Here is a 21,590-nt window from a genome sequence, read left to right as displayed (position 1 = left end):
ATTGTCTTGATCACAAGACTAGTTGAACAAAGTATAATAAAAAAAAGTAAAGCAGGTCACATACATTTGTTATTATAATACCACCCAATGATCTACCTGTTATTAGAAACAAAAATGCAGACCACATAGCAAGAGACTATAGCTTACAGACGTCTAAAGACTTAACCCTGTTTAACAATGGAACTATACAGCCACGCTGACAGCTAATTATCACTCCAGTACAAAATAAATGCCACTATGGGGGTTTTGAGGTTTTTTCTTCTATTAAATCACACTTGGGAAAGAATCAAACAATATGAGCAAAGATGTGCACATTAGGATTAGCTGTTAATGCAAGTTCTATATTATGTTAATGCTATTTAAAATGTTCTAGTAAATCAGCCTGCAGGATTCCAGTAAGAGCTATCATAGATGAGATTAAAATAAATGACAGTTATGCAATGCCCACTTGGAAATGATTCTTCTGACAGTGCCTAGCTTATTTTATATCTACAGAAGAAGCAGTTTTACCCATTATGCATGGCTGACCTATGTGAGAAGCCCGACGTTTTTAAAGAAAACAAGTGCACAAAAAATTATAGAGGCTGCCGCTGCTGACCTGCTTTTTAAAAATGCTAGTTCCCTGCCTCAAAGTTTAAAGGAGAACTATGGGGTCAGTGTTTTTCCCCATAGTTCTCCCTAGGGTAACAGGCACAAACTAGCGTCCTCCCGTTACCCTAAGCTCAGTATACCGCGAGCTACAGCTCGCGGTATACTGAGACGCCGCAGCCGGAGCGGATCCCGACGTAGATGACGGGATCCGCCCAGCTGCATGAGTGACAGCTGGCTCTGCCTATCTAGAGGCAGAGCCAGCTGTTCCCGCCCCCTCCCCCGTCCGTTCCGCCAGTCAGCGCTGGCAGATCGAAGCGGGGAGAGGGGAATCCAGCCCTCCCCCTGTCACGGCAGAGAGCCGTGGAGGGATCGAGAGGTGAGAGAACCCGGTATGTGTTCGCTCACCTCCCGATCTACTGAGCCGACCTGTGACAGTCTCATTTTCACAGGTCGGCTAGAACTATGAGGTGAGTGGAAATCACTCATCTCATAGTTCTCCTTTAACTACAAAGGCAGAGCAAAGTAAGTTGTTTCTTAGAAATAATAAAATGAGGCAGAAAGAATCTTTGGCCAGCAAAAGAAGACAGGAAAGCTACATGTATTCAAACACAAATACACTAGCAGACATACATAAATAAACCTTTCCTGATAGAGGTATAGAGGCTGCCACTGCTACTTCTTATTCTTCAAATGCAGTTTTCTAGGTGACATGCTTATCCTCTTAATTAAAGGAATTGTAAAGTCAAAGCATATACTATCCTTTTATAACATCAGCATTGTAATAGAAATACATACTAGAGTAGTTTTCATAATATAATCAACTTTTACTTCAAAAAATTCCTTTTATGTAGTGAGTGCTGACTTCAGTCTGCCCATCACTTTCATAAACTTCCTGGATTTCCAGGGTTCTTTGCATATCTTTCTATGCTGCTTGATCTGATGCAATCTTGATTTCTCAAGACTAAATACCCTATCATGAATTGCTTCTAGGAAACAACATTGTGGGAAATTCAAAAGCTAAGTTGTAGTTCAGACAGCAAGCTTGGTTAGAGTGGTGACAAATGGAAGTACGTAGTCACAGGGCTGAGTGAACTTATGTCAGTGCATTAGGCAAGTACATCCTATGTGGATCTTCCATAAATAAGTTTATAAACTTCTGTATCAATATGGTTATTAGGAGTGGGATAGAATGTATGGAAATTCAATATAGAAATACATATATATTTTTTTAGACTTTGACCATAGGTACCCTTTAAATATTTTAGGCTCAATTCACAAAGCTAACACACCAGGATAATGCTCCTTATTTTCAAAAAGTGACATATATTAACAGCTGCATCCAACTATATTTGCAAATTACAGTCATATGGCTGAAATATAGATCCTTATCCTTGTGTTACAGTTTTGGGATATAAGCTTTTTGTTTCTCTAAATTTGAGCAAGTATGCAGATAAGGACATCTGACTTTATTCTGATACGTACCAAGTCAATTGACTCAAACATTGCTATTAATAATTATTGGTCATTTATATTATTTTCTTAAACTGCACCTACAGGATATCAATATTAATTTGCTCTAATAAATATTTCAGCAATTGTAATAATATGACACGATAACCATTATTTTCAGGTTAGCCTTTATGGATAGAATATACTTCATGAAGACAACTGGTATAGATCCTTTACATTGTTAAAACATTTTCTAATGGGATATTCAACATGGGGCTGTTCTATTTGAAATACATAATTATGATAGCTCTCAGTCAGAACCAGGTTAAAATGGTCAAATAAAATAGATCAGTGTGAATACCCATTTATCACTTACAAGGTAGTGAGTACAGTAAACTCTCTGTTATCCGGTATTCAACTAATCGGAACTCTCATCTAACTAGCAAAAAAAATATCCACTGTACAAGCACTGTTCTGCTGATCTGCAACCTTCTAGGAGAGGGAGAGTGGGCTCTGCAGCATGGAAAGGTAGAGAAACTGGCTGAAATGTGTTATATTATCCTAGGAACGAGTGTCTGACACGATCTGTGAAAAGTGCTCTATTATCCTGGGAACAATTGTCTGTGAACAAGCGCCACCTGGTGATCACTGCCAGTACTGCACTACATTGATCATAGATTACAAAATACTGTACTGATCTCCAGTCCCAATGTCAGGCAGCCACAGCCGGCTCGAACTATGAGGATGAGTGATTTTCATTCACCTCATAGTTCTCCTTTAATTAACTCACCCATAATGTGATGGCTAGAACTGCTTCTCTTTGGTGAGGCAATACATTCCAGCAATAGCCCCCCCCAGGATCCACAAGTGGACACACACTACATTCCACAGTACACACCTCCACAGGTGCTCCTCCACAGAGGGCAACTTTCAGGGTTCTCTCTCTGACTCTTTGAGTCAGCCGGCAGGTACAGCCTGGTAGCGTGGGCTGAGCAGCTCAGACGCTCCACACAGTGGGGAGGAGGGTAGTGGAGGGGAGGACTGAATGTGTCGGACACTACAGGCCGGGAGGAGCGGATCATCCCTTCCAGTCTACAGCAGACTCGTAGGGCCAGACCAAATGATCCTGCAGGCCTTAAACAGCCTGCGGGCCAGAGGTTCCCCACCCCTGGTCTAAGATAACAAAGAAATACACAAATAATCTCTAGACCCGCCTGGCTACTAGATCAGTCACTGCAGCCTTACTTTTCCTCTGCTCCAGGGATGGATTGTCCCTCGACGTCCTTACATCCAATGTAATCCAATTGGACATGATGACTCATGGGTTCTTAGACCCCAAAAATGGACAGGAGGAAGAGAGGCTGTAGGGACCGGTCTAGCAGTGAGGCAGCTCCAAGGTTCGGGTGAGTATTTATTTGTTATTTTAGACCCTAAGGCAAAGGAACACTTAACCCTTGCAGTGGGGGTTAGCCCCACTGCAAGGGTTACATTTTCTTCTGCCCAGAGTTCTTTTTTAAAGTGACACTAAACTCAGGCGTTAAATCTTAAAAATGCATTCAAGTACCTTAACTATCTCTATAGGTTGAACTCTCTATAGGTTGAACTCGATGGACTTGTGTCTTTTTTCAGCCTGACTAACTATGTAACTATTAACAAAAATGTAGCTTATTTGTGCATCACTTAGCTGTAGCTCCTCAAATCATCTCTGAATTGATGCTGACACTGTCCTTCCTTAGTAGCGTAGTCAAGCAGGAAACAGGAGTGCTTTCTAACAATGCCTGGAGGTTGTCATTTGACGCTCCCTGTGCCAAAGTCCTGTAGATTATTCCTATTCTTCCTCATACAGCTTAAACACTATAATGGTTACATACACACATATGGTCACTGCAATCTGTTTTTTTACATGTTACTAGAACTTGGTAGATCTGTATGTGGTACACTGTCTCTGCGGGTACCTAGTGAATCATTAATATATTTACTAATACAAATTAGTAAAAGCAGTTTATTAATTCACTTCTCTCCATATGTAATGACTAAAAGGCTGTTGGTATATATCAAATACAAGCTGGTCGGTCTCGTGCCAGCCCGTCATTTATTCACAAAGCATATTTAGCATTGCAAAGTCATTGTGATAACGAGAGGTTGCAATTATTTTATTCCGATTTAAATCCAACATGCTGTAGTGTTCTTTTGAGAAGTGTACACAGCAGGTGGTGTTTCTGAATATTCATGCATAGCCTTCAAGCCATTTAAATCCATAACCTAGAATAATTTTATGCAGTGGCTCAGTAAGAAGATCAAGTTATTAACCTTACTTTCTTTTAGTAGGCATCAAGGAAAAGTCTATGGAATTTAACAAAAGTAATAAACTGCTGGTTAATTAGAAGATGCTTTAGAGAGAAGGTTCTATACAGGTTACTATTATGATGGTCATTATGGATGCTCAGGGCTAAAATGTTTGAACGCTGGGCAGTGTATGGACTTAAAAGATTGCTGGTTCTTTGTGTGTATTTTCACTTTGGCAGATGAAAAATACATCAGTTTATTCATTTCTTAAAGGAGAACTATGGGGTCAGTGTTTTTCCCCATAGTTCTCCTTAGGGTAACGGGAGGACACAAACTAGTGCTCTCCCGTTACCCTAAGCTCAGTATACCGCGAGCTACAGCTCGCGGTATACTGAGACGCCGCAGCCGGAGCGGATCCCGACGTAGATGACGGGATCCGCCCAGCTGCGTGAGTGACAGCTGGCTCTGTCTATCTAGAGGCAGAGCCAGCTGTACCCGCCCCCTCCCCGTCCGTTCCGCCAGTCAGCGCTGGCAGATCAGAGCGGGGAGAGGGGAATCCAGCCCCTCCCCTGTCACGGCAGAGAGCCGTGACAGGATCGAGAGGTGAGCGAACCTGGTATGTGTTCGCTCACCTCCCGATCTACTGAGCCGACCTGTGACAGTCTCATTGTCACAGGTCGGCTAGAACTATGAGGTGAGTGGAAATCACTCATCTCATAGTTCTCCTTTAAGACAAGTGACTGTAGAACTTTCAAATAATACACAGTGACTACCCTACCCCTTGATCCACAGAATGCCACACATAAGCTGTTAAATATTTTTAAAATAAAACTTTATACAGTACCAGGGACGTGCAGTCAGGGGAGGCAGGTGAGGCAGAGCCTCACCTAGAATTATGGAGGAAAAAGCTGTCAGCTGCATGTCCAGCTTGTCCATTCAGATCGGCATCTAACAGATTACAACCCAGGGAAATCTCCCCGCTGTGTAACCTGTCACGGAGCCTCAGCAGTGAGGAGCAAGTGAGGGACAGGGAGGCTCCATCCTGTCTCCTCCCTTCCTCCTTTACACTAGCTTGGGGACGGGTAAGATGTACCGCACGCCACTGACCTGTACTGGAAGAGGATGCTGTGTACCAGCTCTGTATGGACTGAAGAACTTGGTTACGTCAAAGCCAGTTTTTCCAACAAACCTAAAAACACATTTAATTCACTGTCACATGTAAAACAACAGCCAACTGATACCCTGGTGGAAATAAAAAGCCTTTGACCTGATCTTAAAATTTACAAATAAGACACTGGGTAACTATAAAATTTGCACAGGTTTACGGCTCACATGCAGGTCTCAACTCTCTGGTATCTTCATAAACAATGTGCAAACTGTACATGGATGAGCAGTACTCATATCATGGGTTCATCACTAGCAGGTGCCACAATCAGGGAAGGAGGTGGGTTTATTCATGAAGGGAATTGACCAAAGAAGCAACATTTTAAGGGCTGCAAGGAAAGCAAAATGCTTTTACAGCTACATAGTAAAAAAGAAGTTGCATATGGTCAGTATAAACTTCTAATTCCCTCCTACAATACTATTCATATAGTTTTAATAAATTAGAAATTTAAAGAGAACCTGTGCTTCTTCCATTCCAAGTATATACTTACATTTTGTTTACTCCTTTATTGTTCAATTAAAGGAGAACTATGAGGTGAGTGCTTTTCACTCACCTCATAGTTCTAGCCGACCTGTGACAATGAGACTGTCACAGGTCGGCTCAGTAGATCGGGAGGTGAGCGAACACATGCCGGTGTTCACTCACTTCTCGATCCTGTCACGGCTCTCTGCCGTGACAGGGGAGGGGATGGATTCCCCCCTCCCCGCTCCGATCCGCCAGCGCTGCCTGGCGGAACGGACGATAGGCAGAGCCAGCTGTCACTCCCGCAGCTAGGCGGATCTCAACATTGATGTCGGGATCCACTCCGGCTGCGACGTATCAGTATACCGCGAGTTGTAGCTCGCGGTATACTGAGCTTAGGGTGACAGGAGGACGCTAGTTTGTGTCCTCGACGTTACCCTAAGGAGAACTATGGGGAAAACCCCTGACCCCATAGTTCTCCTTTAAGCTGAAGGAAATGGCTGATTCTTCAGGTATTATAGAGCATGCGACTTACTCTATGAGAAAGCACTCAGGCAATTAATGCTATCACATGAAGATGCAATAGCCCTGTGTAAGCTATGACTAAAGCAACCCAAGATTTACCTTTCCCTTCACTGCTCCAGTAAGATGAAGGAAATGGCGGTTTTTATAGGTATGATAGAGCATGTGACTTACTCCATGAGACAGCGCTGAGTCAATTAGTGCTATTACATGAACATTCAATAGCCCTGTGTAATGACTAAAGTGACCCAAGATTTACTTTCTTTTCTAGGAAATGAATGCAACATCAGGGGAGTGAAAGGAATGCAAGCATACCTGTCTGTGCAGGTCTGCATCAAAGCAAACCTGTTGCTTTGCCATGTAAATCCTTCTGGGTACTGGGCTCATGCTTTGGCATCATGCTAGTGTTTTGAGAGATAGTAAGTTTATTGAACTTTTTCTTAAGGCACCAGTCTATAACTGATAGGCATATGGGCTGCCATCAAACTAGCAGGGGACCAGCACGCTCACAACCTCCTTGCTTTGGGTCTATCTATGATGACCTGGCAGATTACATCACTCTTCTACTACCCACCCTTTTTCTTAGGGTCACAATATAGTGATTGATTTAGTTTCATATGTGAAAATGATATAAATAATATTAATATATGGGTCTGGGTAGTGATCGTAACTAGACATTAAACAGCGGCAAGGTGTGAGCATTCATTTACATATTACATTTACATCACCATGCGCAACTAATAAATATTTCATGGACTTTCCAATGATACTGCTACTGTTTTATTTTAGTTTTGGTTAGAAAGAGGAAACATTAAAAGCTCTGACTGTTTGTGTGCACCGCACTTCCTGTCCTGAACATGGGTAACAAGAACATTCATTTAAATGCAGCAGAGGTGCTATAATTTTGCTGCTCTAACTGGAGGTGGGCTTTAAATAACTGGTTATGCCGAGCATTATTGAATTAATTATCCAGCGTTGGTCTGTATAGTAACACTGAATCCATTGTTACAAGTTCCATTCATTCTGATTTATCGAAAAGAGCCTTTGCATGGTTACAAGTAATGAAATTGAAGTGCAGAGACTGAAAGTCGATACAGGTCTAAAACTGCAATTAGTGGAAGACAATAGTAATCACAGTAAAAGGAAAAGAAGTCATTTGAATAGTGGATGAAATTGCTTAGAAAAGAAGATCAATCTTACCCCCTAAAGCTTGTTTCATAACGAAATCCATGTTCCTTGTCTGAGTTTTCCTTTCTAGTCAAAGAGGTATACGCATTCAGTACAGCTGGTCGGAGGCGCTATGAAATAAAAAAAAGAGAATGGTTAAAACACGAAGAAATAAACTTCTTACAAAAATGGAACAAGACAACATATAAAGTACCATGTGTTAAAAAGCAAGAATAGCCAGCAAATAGTTTTCCCTTTACCTTCAATGGGCATTGAATTAAAGTAGGACTGTTAGCTATCTATAAAATCACAATATCCTGATGGGCAGCATCATTAAGTCCAAACCTTCCTGGGACTGCCTCAACTTGTGGCTGGACAGTGAAAGAAGTAGCAGCACAATGAAGAGTTCATCTCTAGCCCTCTATACCTATCAGTATGCTTCTTGCAGCACGTGAACTGATTGGCTCCTTGTACTGCTTCACCTTCTCACGCTCAAGCTCTTCTGTTCAAGGACTGCAAGAGGCTGATAGCAGATCAAATCCCAGTACTTTCACTGCTTGCATTTAAAGAATACATTTAATGTTGTATTAAGTGATTACAGAGCTGCATTAATTTGTGTCTCTTATATCTTCCCCGAGTTCAGTAACTGCATCCTAGTGAAATATTCAGATTTGGGTTTGGGTTGCAAATGTTCCCATGCTGACTTCAGTATAACTATTCTTTCAGTAAATTGCTAAACAATAGATGATATAAGGTGCACAGAAATCTCTTAATTCTGCTGACATTTTCTTGTAGTTTAACTTGGGAGTTTTAATGTATTTTTAAACGACTGTTCTATGCTTCTTTCTCACTGCAAAAGAAACTTTCTAATTAAATGCAATTGAACAAAGAAGGACATGACACTTTCTGGCAAAAATAGAATCCTGGATTATTTTTGCCACCAGCTATTATAGGTTGTACAAAGCCAACACAAACAAGCAGATTCACAGAGGTATGAACATAAAGCGTAAAGAAAAGCTATATTCTCTTTCAATGGTCAATTCATGGAAAAGTGGTATTCTGGTTACAGAAAGAATCTAGGGGCTGAGTCACCAATTGGTTTATTATATCTGCAGGGGACCCCAGTGGCTTGATTTCATCTACTATAGATCTGTTTGGGTCTTCCTGCCCACCTCATAGTGTTCCCAGTCTTCATGCTTAATTGTCCATAACATAAAGAGACAGTTACAATAGCATGTTTATTTAGTGGAGTGAGGAAGAATGTGAACATCTGCTTTTATTGCTCCCTGCATCCTGACACTTATCCATTCTATCAAAAACTAAAAAGTAAAAAAAAAAGATATGGCTAGAGTTGGGCTTTAATTGTTTAAGATCTACTACATCTGGAATCGTAAAAAGGAAACTTTTCATGAGAGAAACATGGAGGCTGCCATTGCTGACTTCTCATTCTAAAAATATTAATTGTCTGGACTCAGGGAGGAGCTCAGATTCAGACCAAACCTGGTCCAAACCTGAGCTCCTCCTGAACACATTAGGAAGCTCCTTAAGAGCCACCCAATCAGCTTTGGATGGGAAATTCCCCATTTGCAGCTTGACATAAGCAAAGGGGAAAGATTCAGTGATGTCATTGACTTTATATGAATACATGCATATATTTGGTGTAATTTACCTAATATGGCTATGTGGACATATAAGGTTAAATACATCAGCACAAGCATCCCTCTCCTTTGTTTATATGCAGCTGCAGGGCAGGGAATGCCCAGCCTGCAGCTGATTGGGTAGAATTGCCTATGGCACTTCCTTGTTGAGAGAAGCTCACGTTCAGACCATCCCTGGTCTTTTTTTTTTTTTTAAGCATATACATTTTTATTAGAACATTTTTTATGAATACAATATAGGGTTGCAACTTGTTACATCCATAAAGTGAAGGTCATAAATGTGAACACACCGACATAAGCAACTAGCATAGAAGCCAGTCGCGCAGGAATGTATAATCACTTACAACTGCAAACGATGTGAAATCATCTACATAACAGAATCTGGATGTAATAGGAGGGTGTGAAATAATACAAACTATAGAGTATCAATAATAAAAACAGAGATCAAAGCCAAAACCTCAACGATCTAGCGGCACATTGAATCGGGAAATGGGTTGAGATTCCAACTAAGGAAAGAAAGAAGGATAAAATAAAAGACAGGCACAGTATGGTCTTAGAGTGTGAATACTATTAGATGGTTCAAAACCGGAGATGATGTATACCCTGTGGGACAGAAAGGACATGCGAGAAGGTGTCAAAGGTCTAAAAAGTAGGGGTTAAGATTTATCAGGTCATCGGTGCGAATCGCGGTTGGGTGTGGAGCCAGGTACAGGCGCCCCTGCCAGGGTGGCATATCTAGGATGTGGGCCTCGTCATAGGACGTCCAGTGCTCCTAGGGAGCCGTCAAGTTTAGCCATGAGATACCAGTGTGCGTATTGGAAAGTGGCCATGACATCTTTGAGTTGCGCTAAGGTCAGTTCTGTTTTGAGATATGCCTTCCAATTTTGAAAGAATTTGCTGGTCCGAGAGGAGTTGAATTTAGTGTCTAGTTTTTCCAGGAGCATAAGCTTGAAAAGGACAGCTCTTACATCAGATACTGTTGGGGCAACTGCAGCGAGCCACTTCCCTGGTCACACAGGTCAGAGACTGCATGTAGGTAAGTACCTGTTGCCAAAACGTTTGGATGGTGGGGCAGGACCAAATTAGATGTGTTAGATCGGGCCGAGGGAAAGAACATTTTGGGCATTGCAGGAGCCAGTCAGCGGGCGGAGATACGGGAGTGAAGTTGAACGCATAGTAAGCCCTATGAATCAATTTAAATTGTAGTTCTCGCCATGTTTCACAGACAACTGATTCGCACACGTTACGCCAACCACGGAGGATGATGTCGTATGTGTCTTGTGTGGTTTGTTCCATCTGCATGGCCCTTAAAGCACATTGCTGCACTTTACAACTTTACATATGTGCATCGATGTTCGCTGGATTTTGGAGTCCAAAGTCAGTGAAGGGGAATCAAAATAAATAGTAGAAAATGGTAGAAAGAAAATAAGACAGGAGGAGAACCCGGTCATGTGACCTGTCAAATTCACATGACTATTTGTCCTCTAATCAAGGAGCTCTCTCTGCTGTTTTAAGCAAAAAGAACTCTGTGGTACATTGCAGGTTCCTCACAGTGGATTTTATATTATGCCATAAAATGCAGACCATGGTGGACTTATATTACGGAATATAATGGAGAGCAGATATTGATATCCTTTTGCTGTAATAAATTGGCCCCTTTGGTTCACTAATCTGAGATCAGCACCCCCTTCAGTCCTTGAATCAGCTTCAGCCAGTGCAAATCTTACCTACACCACCCAGCGATTTCTTAACTGCCTTCCTATCAGTGACAGAGACTTATTGTCGTGATTCCAATCACGACAATGTTCCTTGGTGGTTGGGAAGCAGAGTGGCGCAAGTGTGATGATGTGAAAAGGGGTGTGGCTGCCAGTGTGACTGTCACGGAAAGCTCTGTACTGGGTGGCGCAGCAGAGCTGGGCGGTACATTGTGAAAAAGCTGATACAGACCAGTACATGCCCTGGCATCCGGTGCGCACATTAAAAACTGGTCCTGTACCAGCCAAAAAGACAGTACAGTTGGAGTGTGTGCCGGTATTCAGTTAAAGATATTTGACTTTATTTTAACTTTAGGTGCCTAGTTGTTCCGAGTAACTGCAGCCAGAAACAGCTAAGCAATTATGATTTTCAGAAGGAGATTCACAAAGGCAGCCTTTATATTTCTCTTAGGAAAAGTTCAATTAAAATATTGCTGCTAGATCGCAGAGCTTTCCTCTTACAAAAACACTGTAACCAGTCACTTACTTGATATAAACAACTGTGATAAACCTATAGACCCTGAAATGAACCCATGGAAAGCTATGATAATTATGTGCTGCAATGTTGTTGGAGTGGCATCTGACAGTTTTTCTGCCTTCAAAACAGTCCCAATTACCATAATTACAAGACGTTATGGGAATTACCTGAATCTAGTTGCTAGATCATGTAAATGAGGAATGGCGGTCAACAACCAATGGAAAACGTGTCAGCTTAATCCGAGGAAAATAGATTATTTCCTCTTCATTTACCAAATGGATTAAGTTTTGCAATGTGGACATTTGTGCCACAGATAGGACTCAAAAATTGGCAACAGATAAATATGAAAAATTCAGCTGTTTGAGATCACTGTCATACACAGGGTTTACACACATCAGGCAAAATCATATCATCAGAACTGCAAACTGGTATACCAAGAAAAATCCTTTTTACCCATCACATCACTATCAATTTCCACAAAACTGCACTGACACCTGTCCTTTTGAGGAATACTTAGGGAAAACACTATTCCAAGCCTTTCTGCATCATGAATGTTAATAAGCAAGTCTTGCGCTTTTGTTCATATGCATCTGTATGGTATTAATGCCTTAGCTATGGGTATATTGTACTCAAATAGGTCACGCTCTTATAGCAAGAATTCTATTAAAAATGAGCTATCACAACAAAAAATTGAAAAAGCGCACTACCTAGAGTAACCACTACTAGAGATATGGGCACCAAAAAGTTTAAGAAACAGTGTGCAAGCTCTATGAACAACAGGGTGAGGAGCCCTGTATGGAGCAACAATAAACAGATGTATTGAGAGCGCTACTACTGATTAAAACTTGACTCACATTCATAGATGTCACTACGTCTTCAGGGGGAAATCTTCTATATTCACTGTGCAAAGCGTGGTGTTGGCCAGGATACAGGATGAGACGAAGGTGGGGTGAGTAGGAAGGCACTGCAGTCAGGTGTTGGGAGCTGTGCGGACTCAGGTGGCCAGGCTGAGCCGCAACGGCAGTGTGAGGTATGGGCTGAATGGATGTCAGCGGGCGAAAAATCGTACTGAAATGCCGCGGTGGTATAAAGTCAAGAGGTGTTGGGGAGTAGGGATGAGCCGAACACCCCCATGGAAAAAGTTCTGATTCGAACTTAGAACTCAATGCAAGTCTATGGGGGTAGAACTCAGAAAATGAAATGTCCCCATTTTGAAGCCTTATATGCAATTAATTGGCCATAAAAAGTGTATGGGGATCCGGGTACTGCCCTGGGGGACATGTATCAATGAAAAAAACACTTTTAAAAAATACAATTTTTAAAGGAGCAGTGATTTAACATCACTTAAAATGAAACATTAAAAATGAAAAATTCCTTTAAATATGGTGCCTGGGGGGTCCCCCTTCACTGATTTTATTGATATTTATATAGAACTCTAATATATACAGAAGTCTGAAGCTAGGAAATTTGGTAAAATACTGAAGTGACTCTAGATTGCTTGGCTTCATAAACTGTGGCACTCATTCTGTTCAGACAAATCTTCATGAAAGTATTTAGGCAAATAAAATAGGATAAAACAGTGATTCTCCCGAATTGATCATTATCGTTCTTCAGTATATAGTGAATGCTGGAGAGGCTTGGAGTAGTGACACACATTTTCCAGTAAATCTACAGCCTGAGCTATCTATAACTGGTCTAAATGTCTTTCTATAGGCATGTATACATATACATAACAATAGGCTTTTTATAAAAATCTTTTCCAGCCAATGTCCATACAGCCAAAATGAAAAAAAAATGCCATTTTTTTTTTTTGTGTCTCTTCCTTAGAAATTTTAATTCAGTAAAATTATCACTACCCCGTTGAAAAAAATATTTGGTGACAAACATCACTGATTATGCCCAGCATACGCTTACAGCACAGATCCTGCACCTTGTAACACAAACAATAAAATGAAGCTTAAAAGACTTTCATCATTCTATCAGTTGATCTCTCAGTGTGTTTATGCATGCATCCGTGTGATTCTGTTCTCTTGTAACTTTCTGACTAACACACCATTTACAGCTCAGACACAGTCTGTCATCCTTACTAATGTGACAGCCAAGTCATAGCAGCATTGTTTGTCTTTCTCCATGCACCACTGTTTGTTCTGAGATTCAGAGCTACACTCCATGCCTCAAACTGAGATCTTAAAGTACATCAAATTCATATATTTAGCTTCATTTAAATGTAACACTGCCTCTGCTGAAAAATTACCATACAAGCACTGTATGTCATGTACGAAACAGCTGGAGGTGTTTTATACGCGGTAAATAATCAAGTCTGTCTTTAGATGATGACCAAATCAATTTGCAAATCTGGTGAACCAGCAAATGTATTGATTTTGTCTGAATACATGCATGAAAATGTCTCCAGTTTTGGGAGAATCATATCCTTTATAAAAAAATGATTGCCTGGTTTCCTAACGCACACACGCATCTACAATAGTACTGCTATGGTCTTAAAAGACCTATGGCTCTGTAGGGTGCAGAAATAGGTTGGGAAGTGGCCCAGTGTGTGGGTTATGAGTATCACACCCCTTGAGATGCATTCAAAAATGAGAAAATACTCTCTGGGGTCTATTGTCCTGACAGTATGTCATATGGGGGATTTTAATTGATAAACTCATAAACGTGATATAAGGACAACACTAAACACTAATCGTAAAATGTACTATATTTATTTCAAGTTTTTAAAAGACAAATTATAACACAAATATATAAAAGCTGGAGTAAAAAACAGAAGCATAGAGGTACAGTATATATGAACCTGCCCAGGAGCAAAACTATATCTAAATGTTAGTCCATAACTTTGTAACTTCATTGTAGATGCTCAAAATTGAAGCTGTAGTTCATATAGGTCTTGATTCTGCAGGGTGCAGTTATGTTCAAAATATAGGTTGTTATTATGGAAGAGATGATTATTGTGCCTCAGCATCTCAGTTCCTATGCCATAGCTACTGTTGCCTTTATCATGGCTAGACAATACAGCACATGTTTGTTGCCAGTGTTTTTGTTTCTTTCTATACATATTACATTCTTATACCTTTCCTATGAATTATATTGTTTATGCATGACTAAAAGCCAGAAGGCACTGATACAAAATTATAAGGGAGTGCTTTGCTTTGGAGGTATATTTTACAACTACCTGTAACTGCCCTGATGAACGCCAAACTGAGTGGGGAGAATGTTGTCTTGTACTGATCACAATGCTACCCTCATTCATTCAAAAATTTGCTAGTAAGCGACAAAATCAGATTAAGACCTTGTGTCTGTATTGGTTTAGGAAAATATCATTAACCCTGTTAGATTGATGTCCCTTAAACCAGAGCCTGTTAATAGCGGTCATAAACCTACATTAAATCCTCTACTGAAATCATGTCATAAAATGCCCTGTCTTGTATGGGACTCCACAATACAGATATGCAAGTTTTTATAGACAGTGCAAAGCGTAATACACTATTCATAACTTGTGGTATCATGGATTTGGATTTGTACAACCTAGCTAAGCTACACTAATAAGAACATAACACATAGTCAGATTCCAAAAATTTTTATGGTATAACGTACAGCAAAGTGGTCACATTAAATTTCCTATGTGATATATGCATCTCATTTATATCATGTTTGATTTTTATCAAATTATAATTTCATCCAAATCAATAATATGCCAATTGTCACGTTGTAAAACCATATCATCTGGAAATATAGTGTAGCACCCTGCAAACAGGAGTGCTGTGAAATGTAGTTGTTCTCAGACTGTAGTTAGTCTGAGATAGATCTGTAGTTATGTTCATCTAATTATCCAGAACAATCTATGAATGCTGCATCTGCCTGTTGCTGGATGTGTTTCTGCCACAGTGCAGAGCAGCCAATAGGGATTGTTCTGAACATTTGTGTTCCCTGGCCAATCGCTGGAACCTACAGGCCAATGATGAATGCTGATAGAGTTTATAAATGCTCAGTGTGGCTGATGTAAGAGTGAGTCTTCCTCCCCCTGGTGTTCTGTGCACAGATTGCCATGTCTGGCTTAAAGGTCCTAGTCTGTGATGGCAGCAGTTACTCTGTTCTATTGCTTAAAGGAGTCTTCCTCGTCCTGGATGTGCCTGACCCCGACCCTCTCTCCCTGAAGTTGAGCAATAAAAGAAATTCAGCTTTTATCTACTGTCTGGACTTCACTTTGTCGGTCGCCACTGGAGGTGGTAAGTGCTATTGGGGCAGCCAGGTTACTCCCTAGACAGGATATGGAAGACCTGATCATCCAGCGACTCCTTAGCGGGTGTGCGCTACAATAGATATAGTTAGAATAAATGGCGTTAAGAGAGTGTCTACTGAGGAATAATAAAACACTTCAGAACTCCGACATCGCAACCCTCAGCTTTTTCCATTTAGTGGGGGCTGGCTCCGTGAATCCCTCTAGAGGGTCAACAAAAAGCTGCTGCTATTGGCAACTGGGGCTCTCAATTTCCATTAGAACCATGATAAAATGCTAAAAGTAATTTATGAGAGCTAGTGACTCTGTCAGATTGGAGTTACTCTGAATCGAATTCGTCTCGTTCTAAACAAAGGACCAGCAGACGATATATGTTAAATACGTTTCACTTGTTTAGTGGTGATGGGAACATCAGCAATAAACTTTTTACAGTAAACTCCATAACAAAGACTAGAGGTCACCACATAAAACTGGTGAAGAAAAGATTTAACCACAAGGGGGCGAAGGGGCTTTTTTTCAGTTAGAGTGGTTAAAGTCTGGAACTCGCTGCCACAAGAAGTGGTATCAGCAGAGAGCAATGAATCATTTGAAAAGTATTTAGAAACTTTCCTCAGAGACCACAACATACAGGGGTACAGGTACACTTAAAAACAAGGTCACACAGGGACTCTTGTACACACATACACATGCACAATCACACACAGACATACAAAGGTTGAACTTGATGGACTTTGTGTCTTTATTCAACCTCAAATACTATGTAACTATGTAACTTGTTATCCCTTTATGTTGCTCTTGCTTATTGCTTGTTTTTGTAACATCTTATCTGTAAATATTTTCTTGCACCGATTTGCTTTTCCTTTCATTAAAACAATTTTAAGAATCCTTGCCTCTGTGAGGGCTACCATTTTTCAAACTTTGTTACCTGTCTGGGCATAGAAGACATTCTTGTGGCAACAGTGAGTTTTGAGGCTGACACCATCACAGTCCCCTTTATCTTAAGCTAATAATGTTAAAGAGAAAAGGACACAGCCACTCTATTTAATATGCCAATCTAAGACTAGCCTGCTCAGTCCCAAGGGCATACTTCTTGTTGTTTTTGACTGTACTATTCAAACCTTGAGATTACTTTTAATAAAAAGGGTAAAGATTCTCTAATGTTCTTCCTTGTCTCCTAGGGTTCTTTAACACATGCGTTGAGAATTTAATAAAAAATGAGCAACGCTGATTAGCACGCCTACGGTATTTGGCAGGCATTTTCAAGGCATTAGGGAGGCGTCAAAAATGCTTGCAAAATGCCCTGCAAGTAAGGGATTGTGCTAAAGGGTAAAGTGATGTAGTAAAGGGAAGTAACTAGCAGTGGCCACACTTCTATTTCTTTGAATCGCAGTAGCTGGGCAGACTTGGGTCATACAATTCTAGGTATTGCTCAACTGCTTGAATTAGCCATGCAACATTTATTTCAGACATGACCGGTTCTGGCTGGTACTTGCAATGGTATGGCTAGCATTGCTTTGGATGACACTGTATACAGCAGGCATTACATGGTAGCATAGGTCAGGCTGTCAGAGGTTGCAAGTACCTGGCTAGAAGCTATCCCCTTGCTGGCAAAACGCTGGACAGAAACGAAGACAGGAAGTGACATCTGCACCTGCTCTGTCCATTCACTCTGTGATTCCCCAGTGGTTTCTGGGATTGCAAAACCTCCTATACTCCTAAAACACCAGTGCAACACTTCTTAAATGTATGAAAAATTCTATAGGAGCAATGACCGAGCCTTTTAGGGGGAGTTTCAAAATACTTCAATGGAGGCATTTGACCAACAGCAATGCCTCCAGAATGCATTGTGCACTCTATTTTTTTTTTAAATCTGTATTTATTAATATCCACATACAGAGAACAATATGCATACTGCAAATAGAATATAACATTACACGGACAGAAATCATAAAAAGTGAAGTCCAAGACTGTAAGGAGCAATAACTAAGAAATATATACGTAAACAGATATCAGCACAGTTTGCTCCAAACATATATAACGAAACAAATCTTGTAGGGAAACGTTTCTTTTTTTATGTCAGAAACCTTACTGTCCAAGAGAAAGCAAGAAAACAAGAAGGTAGCGAGGAACGAGGAAGAAGAAGAAGAGAAGAAAGAAAAGAAAGGCGAAAAAAAGGGGGAGGAAGCGAAAGCAAAGTGAGAGAAGGACAAGGAAAGGAAACACGGGGGGCAGATACAACTCCGCCTAAGAAGTATATGACTCCAGGAAGTGCATTCTAGGGTTTAGAAAGGGAGTTATGCTCTATTTTTGACACACAGCAACATTACACAACTCTGACGCCCATGTGTGAACAGCACGGGGCGTTTGCTATTGCTTTATCCCACATGGGCATTAAAAGGCGGCAGAGAGGCGTTAAAAATGATTCTCTAATGCCTGGCTTTAACACGCCTGTGAAAGAGGCCTTAATGTTCTTCTGCTCTGCTGTTTGATGTTTCTATGTTTTGCTAGTTAATATCTATATTTAAAATATTAAACTCAGATTGGAACAAAAAGGGTAAAGATTCTTTTTAAACATGTCTAATGAGGGCAGAGAGAAAGAAATGAAAGTAGTGCTTTATCCTGCATAGAATGTAATGTATTAAATGCAGTTAACTAATGTGGGGGGGAGGGAAGGGGGCAGAAGTGTTGACCCTGTAACTGTATAAGACTGAAGCAAAATACATAACTCTAGCATTCTCTGTAGTTGTAAGCCTAAATAACAATTTGACTTATAGAAAGAGCAGTTAATAACATTCACCAAAATATGGAAATTTTTAAGAGTTTATCTTGGCTGAAGGTAATTCCTCTCAGAAATACCAGCAAACGGTGCCTCAGGCAACTTTATATAGCATCCGTAGGTCTCAGCAAAGCCGATAACACTGCTGTAGCTGGCTGTTTACTTATTAGGCCAGAAAATGCAAATACATGGTCTGGTATCGCTGTACATCATGTGGCTGTTTTAACCCGCTGGCATCTTTTTAAAATTGAAATATTTTTATGAAAGTTTTAAGTGAATGTAACTTTTTAATCATTTTTATACTCTTAATTCATATTGTACTCTTTTAGTGCACATAAGGCAAAGTGTGGCTTCCCCAGAGTGTGTCAGGGGCAACTGCGGTCACTGCCTGATAACAAGAGGGTGTGTGGCAAGATGCACAGCGCGCCAAAGGAAAAATGAGAGGGTGGGTTCTGCCTTTTGGATTCTTTTTGCCTTTGGCACTCAAGAACGTTCCAGGTTGCTAAGAGCAAGACGGGGAGATGTATAAGGACCATACACATCTCCCTGCACAGTTCTGCACAACCTGGGATGCTCCAGCTGAGGATGCCGGTCAGAGCCGGAGCCAGAGCTGGGCGGGGAGATGATGCAGAGGCCACACACCCTGCCTCATTTCCCATTAGCGTGTGCCACCAGCATCCCCCTCCCCCAGGGTTAGTGCGCACCACCAGCATCCCCCCAAACCCCCCTGGCCCCCCGTCTGAGGACTCAAACCTTCCTGACAGGTTGACTCTTGGCTTTTGGCAGGTGGAAAGCCAACCAGATATCAGCCCAGTGTGAAAACAATGCACGGCTTATTGCATGAACTGCCAAGTTGCAAATTTCCACCAAGCTTTCAATATATCCAAATGCTGTATATAACGTTTTTGTTGTCACAACATGGTAAATGCACTTTTACAATAAGGGGCTTTTTTTTTAGATGTTTTTCCCCTTTATAAATTAAAGAAGCAGGACCAAAATTCTTTATAGATGACCATTGCTGTTTTTAACAGGGCAGTTTGTGCTGTTCACATTCCTCTGGCAGGTTATCAAGTTGTTACCCAGCTGCCAGTTGAAGGTACTTTTTAAAGACACAAGACTGTATAGTCATTCAGGCCAATATAGAGTTAGTTTTACTTGCCAGCCAGAAGGTAAACCAAGCTCATGCAGAATGATACAGCAGTTGGAACTATGGATTTATTTAGAGGCAGTACAGTATATATAACTGTTACCTTAAAACTGTCTCTATAATCAATTGCAACATGCCAACTAAAATATAAAAGTAGGCTTGCAGTGGCATGTCTTTTTTCCAAGTCCATGGACTTACAGGTAGGTAGTGTGTCACCTTTCCCTATCAGTGCAGGAAGTAGAAGATTCATTCTGTAAAGTGCAGTCACTCTTGTAAGGCTACACAGCAAAATAGCTGAGGGGAAGGGTAGTTCACAATGTATGTGCATTACCTCACATATTGTTTGGCAGATTATTCCCACATATGAATTTCAACTATGCATTTAGCTGAATGGCTGGAGTTGCCCTTTAACTGTCAATTAAATATTTAAACCTTTTTGTGTTAAACCTTGTCTTTTCATAAAGTCACCTGGTGCTCACTTTAAGAATGTATCCATTTTTCAGTTGCATAAGAAAGGTACCTGTAACTGATCCACGTTTATTGATTTTCCTAAACAGATGGAGGAAGTGATGAAGCTGTAACATGGATAATGCAGGGAGGTTGACACTGCCTGTTATGTGATTCAGAGAGAGGTCCCCTAGGAAAAAGAATAAGTAAATTCCTATAAAAGTAGCACTAGATAAGCACTTCCTAAAACTGTGTCACTCCCCTAGGCACCAGCCACTGAACTAGATCTTTTTAACCCATAGTCTGCTATAGAGGCAGTCCAGTGTGGATCTGCCCTTTAAAGGTTATCTAAACAACTAGTTCGATGAAACCTATTGTCCCTGCAATACTGTTCTAGGTTTACCTTTATTCACCTGGAAATTATATATATGTGTGATATATGTATATATGAGAATTGAAAGGGTAACTGTAAAATGAATTATGGCAGTGTGACATTTATCTTACTCCTCCAGTCTGAACTGTGGGATTGGTAGGTCAGATATCTTTTAGAAAAACAAAGCCATACTGACATGGTGTTGACCCTAGAGAGCTCAAGGCACTAAAACGGATATGGATCATGGTGGATTAGCTTTTTAATATCATGAAAGGTAAGTCATTTGATACTAACATGGCTCTTCATCCTGAAAATAAAGGCTTTGCTAAGAAAAATATATACTGAACTAGTAGTTCTCAGAGCAACCAGATTTTGGTCATTTATGACTAAAAGAAAGTATGACTACAAGGTATGTTATTGTCGCATGGTCATGATATTAACATGACCTTTAAATTTCAAAGAAATTACATTTTCATACTTTGACAGAATTTGAGAAATTTCACAGTGTTACTCTTTCTTGTGTAACAACCTGCTGTTGTTGCATTATCAGCCATTTCAGAACAGAGGAGGCTCAAGAGAGGCTCACTGTAAGTGTTTTGAAGGGATTAGCAGACAGGAAGTCAGCAGCAAAATATATTCACTGGCACTCAAAGCTTTTTCTCTCAGCTGGATCAGCTTTTAAAACCTTTTCAAATATACATGTGAAGGCTATTAAAGGTCTCCTAAATAAGTCAACTTGCAGTTTAGGTTTAAAGGTCCCTTAATAGAAACTTATAATCAGCAAAATATAGGACTGCCATTGCTGGCCTCCCTTTGAACATGGTAATTTGGCTGTCTCTGGTTGACCTGAACAAGCTGTCAGCAGGTGAAGTCAGAGAAAAGCCAGGATACCTGATCTTTATACTTTTTTGGGGTCAGTGATTTGGTAAGAATTTAAGCCATTGGAACAGCATAACAGCTAAGCTTTTTCTGAAGGAGGGGTACGCAGTTGCATCCTTTAAGTTTTAATATGTCTCCTTTAATGGTCTAAGCTCTTAGAAAAAAAACATAAGATGTAGGCATTACG

General features: G+C 40.6%; 1 protein-coding gene across 3 annotated transcripts in view; it reads right to left on the bottom strand.

The window, feature by feature from the left end:
- LOC108793724 (complexin-2) overlaps window positions 1-21,590 on the bottom strand; it is a 160,386-nt gene that overhangs the window by 34,135 nt on the left and 104,661 nt on the right. For all 3 annotated transcript variants that reach the window (XM_018564745.1, XM_018564744.1, XM_018564743.1), the window contains exon 2: window positions 7,676-7,773. In XM_018564745.1, the coding sequence (XP_018420247.1) occupies window positions 7,676-7,706 (31 nt within the window). In that variant the 5' untranslated portion in view covers window positions 7,707-7,773. The remainder of the gene's footprint in view (window positions 1-7,675; window positions 7,774-21,590) is intronic.

Source organism: Nanorana parkeri, unplaced genomic scaffold (genome assembly GCF_000935625.1).
Source record: "Nanorana parkeri isolate BGI_ZX_2015 unplaced genomic scaffold, ASM93562v1 scaffold777, whole genome shotgun sequence".
Taxonomy (NCBI): domain Eukaryota; kingdom Metazoa; phylum Chordata; class Amphibia; order Anura; family Dicroglossidae; genus Nanorana; species Nanorana parkeri.
This window is presented reverse-complemented; position numbering and strand designations above follow the sequence as displayed.